The sequence below is a fragment of the Squalius cephalus genome (genome assembly GCF_949319135.1).
Source record: "Squalius cephalus genome assembly, chromosome: 1".
Lineage (NCBI taxonomy): Eukaryota > Metazoa > Chordata > Actinopteri > Cypriniformes > Leuciscidae > Squalius > Squalius cephalus.
In genome coordinates, this window is record NC_137122.1 from 6,743,233 (window position 1) to 6,751,286 (window position 8,054).

Here is an 8,054-nt window from a genome sequence, read left to right on the forward strand (position 1 = left end):
TTTGCTTTTGTTTTTGTACATATGCACATCATTTGTAAAAGTGCACCGTCTCTATGAGTTATCATTGTACATGTAAGTATAACTGATAATATCACAGCACACATGCTGTCTTCAACTTACATGTATAGTGATTTTGTCCAACGTCGTCGTGGTTATAAATCCGGAATTCGTGTGGATTACTTTTATAATGGATGGATGCAGTGTTTTGGGCTTCAAATTGTCTCCAACCATTCACTGCCATTATAAATCTTGGAAGACCCAGGACATTTTTAATATAACTCCGATTGTATTCGTCCGAAAGAAGAAAGTCATATGGCTTGAGGGTAAGTAAATCATTGGCTAATTTAAATTTTTGGGTAAACTAACCCTTTAATACAGACATGTTTTTGTTTTTTGAATATGACAACAATCCCATATCCCATTGAGAGACTACACTGTCAGGGAGTTTGGGAATATTCACACCCATCTCAAACAAGCCTCTTCTGTCATAAGGCAAAGGTCTAGTGTTCAAACATTGCTACATTAAATTTACCACACATGCGCAAAAATCGCAAAGAGAGGTATAGGGTGGACTAGAACTCAATAAATCAATAATTTCATATAGGGGCCAAAGTGACAGAGGGGCTGAACCGCCCCTGTTGTTTTGTTCATTTTTAACTGCCCATAGGATTCGTTCTTTCATGTTTATCTTGCATAAACTTGAATCACATCTTCAAAAGATTACATTTTTTAAACTGTAAACAGAAAAACATATGTAAAGAAGTAAAACATGAAACTAAAGATCTTATAATCCACAATAATAATATTAATTCTACAGAAAAAACTAATTTATTTGGTTCAGTCTTTATATTTACTTGGCAAAAACTTTCCTCACTTCAGCCTTAACTTTTATTTAACTTCACAGTCTGATGCATTTCAAGTGAGCAGGGCCACAATGTTTATTTCGACCAAAGTAAAGTGCATTTGCATAGCAGAACATATCAATGTAAAATGCAAACTGCTGTCTTTACTACAAAAGAGATAAAAGACCATTATGGAAAATGGAAGAGGGGTGTGACAAATGAGTGATAAGAAGAGATACTGGAGAAGTGGGACATTATTAAAGGGATTGCGAGAGACACAGAGGACCAAACTACCACCGCCATCCATCCTGCCAGAGAAGAGAGAGTCTGAGCAAAGATGTGGAAGTTACTGTGTGTGACGCTGGCTCTGCTTATATGTGCCAAAGGTAAGATCGCATCATTTGAGGACCACCGTTATATCTGTATTAACTTGATCAGGGGTGTCCAATCCTGTTCCTGGAGATCTTCCTTCCTGCAAAGTTCAGCTCTAACCCTGACCAAACACAACCGAACCTTATAATTAAGTTGATAATTACAGACTCCGCAGGAAGATCTCCAGGAACAGGATTGAGCTTCCTTGAACTAGTGAAATAATTGTTAAATAGGGACTTTAAATAGCTTTCTTTTCAAATGTAAATGTAAATGTAAAGGTTTTGATGATTTCCATCATAATCTGTAACATTTTCTCTCTCACTGCAGATTCCCTTTCTCAGCTGAATGGTAAGTGCCCTTCTCTCTCTACATGTTAATATGAAATCTTGTGGTCTAATATTTTTGCCGTACACTTTTTGTGTCACTGTGAGCAATCTCTGTCTCTTTCTCAGTATGTGGACGTCCCCCTTTAAACCCTCGTATTGTGGGTGGCGTGGATGCACCCGAAGGGTCATGGCCATGGATGGCCAGTCTTCACAGCAATGGGGGACATTTTTGCGGCGGCTCCCTCATCAACAATGAATGGGTGCTGACAGCTGCTCACTGTCTCATTGGGTTAGACATCACTCACAAACACACATATTTTAATACACTGTTTTGCTTGGTGATATATTCTTCCTTGTGAAAAATTGTGCTTAACTGCATTGCATTTTAAAAGTATATATTTAAAAGATAATACAATATTAATGAAATAAAGGGCCACTTTAGTGTACTCAAAGAGAGCACAGTTTCATGACTATGTTTCTTGATGCACTTAAAGGGATAGTTCACCCAAAAATATTTTAGGGGTCATCTTTCCTCACCCTTAAGTTGTTCCAAACCTGTATAAATGTCTTTGTTCTGCTGAATGTTGGTAATCAAGCAGATCTCACCTCCCATTGACTACCATAGTAGGGGAAAAATACTTTTAAAGCAACACCAAAGATTCTTTTGTACCTTAAAATAATGTTTCAGTGGTTCATCAACTCGTAACAGGGTGAACGGCACTTCTGCATTCGCTTTGCAGCCCTCTATCGGCTATAACCGCACTATGCAAGTTTGCTAGATCGGGTAGCGGATCTGTAGTTCAAATGAGACATAAGAAACTACTAATTTGACTTGCTTTACGACAAGCGTTACAATAGTAAAAAAAAAAAAATAGCAAGCAATGTCATTAGTTTGTTTTTCTTCGTTTCTGATGTTGCAATACACCATACTTTCATGAAATCATGCAACATACTCTACCTTGTCTGTGGACATCGAGATTTCCAAAGCCGGTGCTGCATAAACAGCGAGCGTGCGTGTGAGGGTAGGCGAAATTATTTACGACAGCGCTAATGGACAATTCCACTTCCAACCTGTAGGCGACCGCAGAGGAAAAGTGCTTTGGTGTTGCTTTAAAAAGCACATGTTGTAAGAATGTCATATTAATGTCAACTTTTACTTTCAAGCACATTTTAATTCATTATGTTTTAATCTTTTGTCATGCATTAACGAATTACACATATTTTGATATGCCATACAAGTTTAACCCTCTGATGGTCTTTATTTATGTCTACACTCGTGTTTTTTGGGGTCTCCAGAGACCCCAGACAATAACATTTAATTTTGTAACAAGATAATAGTTTTTTTTTTTTTACAAATGTAATTTTATTCTGTTTGTTAATGTTTTTACTCAACATTTGTGCAGTTTTTGGAGAATTTATGATATCTTTTAAATTTCTATAAATAAATAAATATTTAAATAAGCTTTTTTACAAAAAAACAGTATTTGATGTAAAATTCCCTCAATAAAAAACCCAGATTTCTAACTTTCATTCATGGGGATAACATGGATAATTTTAAATGGTTTAATGTAACATTTATGCCCATTTTTTGGAAAATGCAGTTAAAAAAAAAAAAAAATCACTTTAACCACTAGATGGCTATAGAGCTCCAGTATATGCTATTTGCTATTAGACTACCTGAAAGATATCTTTTCACAAGTTGGATTCAGTTGGATTCATATCTAAATATTATAAAATCACAATTATAACAAAAATAAAATATTTTTGTCAAAGTTTAGCATTTTTTTGTACTGAACCCCATTTTTAATGTGTCAGTGTCACCAATTTATTTTTTGGTGGTACTGCATTTTGGATTATTTTATTTGACAAATTATTGCCTTACAAATGTTCATTGTGTGTGTGTGTGTGTGTGTGTGTGTGTGTGTGAGTGTGCACATTTTCAATGTGTCAGTGTCACCAATTTATTTTTGTGGTGGTACTGCATTTTGGATGATTTTATTTGACAAATGATAAGAGAACAGTTTTTATAGTCTCAAAAATGTATTCCTCTATATGTGTGTGTGTGTGTGTGTGTACGCGTGTTGTGAGCAAAATAATTTAGCATTGTGGATGCTTTTTGAATTGGTGGAAGTGTGCCACTTTATTTCTGTCATTTCTGTCAATGTATTCTGCGTTGTTTTTGATTTTGATGATGAATTTTGTCTATTTTGATTGAAGACCACGAGTGTCACAAATTTTGTCACGCTAACATAAAAACAGATATAATTCCAATTTTTTTTTTTTTTTTTGTAGATCTAGAAAGTGTTGAGAGCTGTAGAAGGTTTCATACCATTTGGACAAAGGGAACATTTTTTTTTTTTTTGAGCAAAAGTCATTTGTGGGTCAAAAAGACCCTGAAGACCATCGGAGGGTTAAATAGAAATGATATTTTAGTTTACCATAAATGCTTGCAAGTACATTCCACAATAGTCATATTTAAAAGGCAACAGGAGTAATTATGAAATCACATAAAGATAAGTTATTTAAGTTGGTCAAAAAAAGCAGTTTTAAGTTCAACTAATTCCATTTAATATAAATTAAACTATAAAACATTTTAATTTAGTTGTAAATAACATGCAGTTAAGCATCCAACAGTTTGCACTTGTAATATTTATGGTAAAGTATACTTCCTTTGTATTGATACTTTGCACGTGACGTCAGTTGTACTGGCTGGCTGGCGGGCAAGAACGTCATTCTCTAGCAACGAAAACCAGTGAACTAATCAAGGATCTTGCCAGGACGTTGCCAGTTTTAATATACAAAAGTTGGTGTTTTGAGGTGTACACGACATGCCAGATAGTTGTTGTGCGATTGGATGCACTAACTGCGTTTGTTGCCCGCCAGATATCACGTGACTGCAAAGTATCAATAGCAAAGTTTGCTATATTTTTCTTTTGTTTACTAATTTTCTCTCCATGTATTCAGTATAGACAAATCCGATGTGCTTGTGTATTTGGGAAAGATGTCACAACAGGGAGCTAAAACCAATGAAATCACCAGGACTATCAAAGACATCGTTTACCATCATTTACCATTCGACCAAAACACCTACGATAATGACATCGCTCTACTGCGCCTGTCCTCCACAGTCACCTTTACTGACTTTATTAGACCCGTGTGTCTAGCAGCTCAGAACAGTGTCTTTGCTACCAACACCAATGGCTGGATCACAGGCTGGGGAGATGTTGGACGAAATAGTAATACACTTACACAAATACATACTGTACTCTTATTACGTCACATAAAAATGCCTACTCCTAACATCATTAACTGATGTTTGTATGTGTGTGTGTCCAGCACATTTACCTCCTCCTGGGACTCTGCAAGAAGCTACAGTTCTAGTGTTGGAGAATTCAAAGTGTGATCCACTCTGTTATGAGAAAATCACCAACAATATGATTTGTGCTGGTTTAAGAAATGGAGGCAGAGGCCACTGGAAGGTACAACTACCAATCAGATCAATTCTAAATGAGAATTATGAACACAGCATAATTGAGGGTGCATGAAGACTGACTGTATCTTGTCCCTGTTTGGTGTTACTAAAAGAACTGAAAAACATAGTATCTCTTTTTCCATGTTTCTCTCTCTGTAGGGGGATTCTGGTGGTCCGATGGTGAGTCGGCAGTGTTCATTATGGGTTCAGTCTGGTATCATTAGCTGGACTGAAGATTGTGCCATGCCAGACAAACCTGATGGATACACTCGTGTGTCACAGTATCAGCAGTGGATCACAGACAACACTGGTCCCAACCTGCCTGGATTTGTCCTCTTCAATCCCCCAGATCCATGTTCTGCCACCAGCCGAAGTTAAATTCGCCCCTTGACATGCTGACACATTTATACAGCCTTAAAAACACATCATTCTCTAACTACTGATTGTTTTTGTTTTTTTGTAGCTTCAACCTCCTGTCATGGGAGATGCAATGAGAAGTACAATGCTGGCAATGTCTGCAACTGCAACGCTGGCTGCAAAACAAAGTGCTGCAGCGATTACAACCAGCAATGCATGCGTGAGTCCTCAACTTACACACTGAAACAACACTAAAAGTACATTTTTCTCTCGCTCTCAATCACTGGATGTATTTGTTTTCGTATCTCTGAAGGTTGATGCTCTGAATCTGGTAACTCTGGAGATCCTCAGCTGTGACATGATGAAGTCTCTTCCTGTCTGTTATCTGTGATATTCTGTTTACGGTCAATGTTGCTCTGGAAATTCTGCAATGTTAGTAATAAGTTCCAATGCATACAGATTGAAACTACTTTTTACACTTTTAATTTTCTCTTATAAATAAATTGCCTAAATGAGAGTTTGGGAGAAGAATATTCATCTAATCTCGTCACGTGCAAAACGAAAGTTTATCTCACTAATGTGACAAGTGTTCTGACATCCCTCCACCTGTATGTTGTCATTCATATAAATAAGGTTTCACAACATGATGGAAACGTACTTCATTATGTTGCAGCATGTGCACAAGGCTTTTATGAGATTAATTAAATATTTTAGAACTGCACACTTTTGTCTTCATTCAAATGAATAGACATTGAACAAGGTTTACATTGACAAAAAAGTTGCACAGCAAAGTCATCAGCTAACGGTTTGAGTTGTCAGAATCATTCCTGTCTTTTCCATAATGCTTAATAATAATGGTTATGAGGTACTAACTACAGTACATGAAAACCCTATTTAATATGAAAAATAATTACCATAAACCACTGGCTCAACCAATTCAAAACATCTGGCTCAGTTGCCAAATTGCCTTGTTTAAACGTACAAAAATAAAAAAATAAAAATCGTACAAAACAAATGTCTCAGATGTTTAGCATTATCATAAATTTCGGGTATAATAATACTTGGGCAGGATATTTGTCACTGAAGAGTTGGAATCTCTCCTCATTTTATGCTCAGTTTAATTCTAAAACAGATTATAATGTGGAAATGGCTGCAATTCTCTTTCTCAACTGACTCGCATAACTATTCAAATGTTCTGAAACAATACATTTAAGATATTCTGTTTCCAGTTGCGGAGTGTGTATATCAGTGAAGCAAACCATATGTCATCATGATTTTAGCATGTGACTTAAAGGGATATTTCACCGCTGGAAAGATGAATGTGTGTTTAAATTGGGTCATTTATGTAATAGAAATGTGAAATTATTGGTGCCTTCTAGACTGAGAAAAGCCAGAAAACGTATTTTTGGCTCATGTGCATGAAAGACAACAACTCCCAGAATGCACTTGCTTTGCTCCCCTACGAGGCCACGCCCAAGCCACGCCTACCGGTTACACAGGGCAGTATCAGGAGAAATGATACAGCTAGGCTACTAGTCGACTCGAAACTGAAAAGATGCCGTTTTATTGCGAGTCTCCATGACAAGTTAGATGGCTGACAGTATTTGTACATTCTGTGGGTGAGACAGATAATAATCAACCAGCCCTTTAAGCACTGTTTTTTTTTTTTTTTTTTTTTACCTTTATTTAACCAGGTAGGCACATAGAGGACTCATTCTCATTAAAAACGGCGACCTGGCCAAGATAAAGCGTCATGGTGCAGACAACATAAAGTTACACGTAAAAGACAAGACAGTATAATACAGGTTACAAACAGTTGTTCAGTCAAGAGTGCATCGTACAAAAATAAGTCAGAATGCAATAACTAGACAGTATTCCTAGTGAATCAATAATAAGAAGGTACTATATAATTAAACTGTATATAAAATAAAGTGCAGTATGCAATATTGACAAATAACAATACAGAAAGAAAAGACGATAAAGTAATTGCACTAGTTTGCACAGGGGAAAAAATGGTAATGTTTTACCTGCTCAGCTACTGTTCAGACGCTCTTGCTTACTGCTCCGAGCTTTGCTCTATCGCTTTTACATTTTATCTCCTATATTTTATATTTTATTTCCTTTTATCATCTAATTTTAACTTCAGCAAACAGCACAGTGCTCAGACAACAAAGTTTGGATTACTACAAAAACGCAGAATTCTTTTACCCGACCAGCTTACATTCCGGGAAAGGAAAACACAACTGCCTACATTCATACGGATAAGAGAAAAAATGCCTCTTCAGGTTCAAGAATCTACTTGCTGCACCAACTGCCACAGACTTTTACAAAGGATTGCAGTTCTCGAAACAAAGTTACTTACGGGACCACCAAACCAGACGGAGCACACAACAGAGCTTCGTCATGGACACCCTCAGCATACCGGTGAGTCCCATGAAACTAGTGCTCCTCGACAGGTAGAGAAACAAGCCGATCGACTTACAAATCGATGGCACAAACAGGGAGCTAGACCCAAAGGCACTCGAGACATCAGATTGTCACAAGCAACACATATTGCCGCAGTAGCATCCTCTACCCCAGACACAGCTCTGACAAGGATTGCAAACACTGGTCTCCTACCCCTGCCTATACATCTTGAGAACAGATTTGAAGTACTAATGAATGTAAATGAGTGTGATGAGGTTC

General features: G+C 37.0%; 1 protein-coding gene across 1 annotated transcript; it reads left to right on the forward strand.

The window, feature by feature from the left end:
• The first annotated feature begins 1,095 nt into the window (after positions 1–1,095).
• Positions 1,096–6,089, forward strand: LOC307170984 (serine protease 27-like). The gene is made up of 8 exons (XM_079892324.1): positions 1,096–1,228; positions 1,542–1,562; positions 1,667–1,829; positions 4,505–4,776; positions 4,877–5,019; positions 5,172–5,385; positions 5,476–5,589; positions 5,683–6,089. Exons 1-8 carry the CDS (start codon positions 1,180–1,182, stop codon positions 5,685–5,687), a joined length of 981 nt encoding a protein of 326 aa, XP_079748450.1. The 5' UTR covers positions 1,096–1,179; the 3' UTR covers positions 5,688–6,089.
• The last annotated feature ends 1,965 nt before the right edge of the window (positions 6,090–8,054 follow it).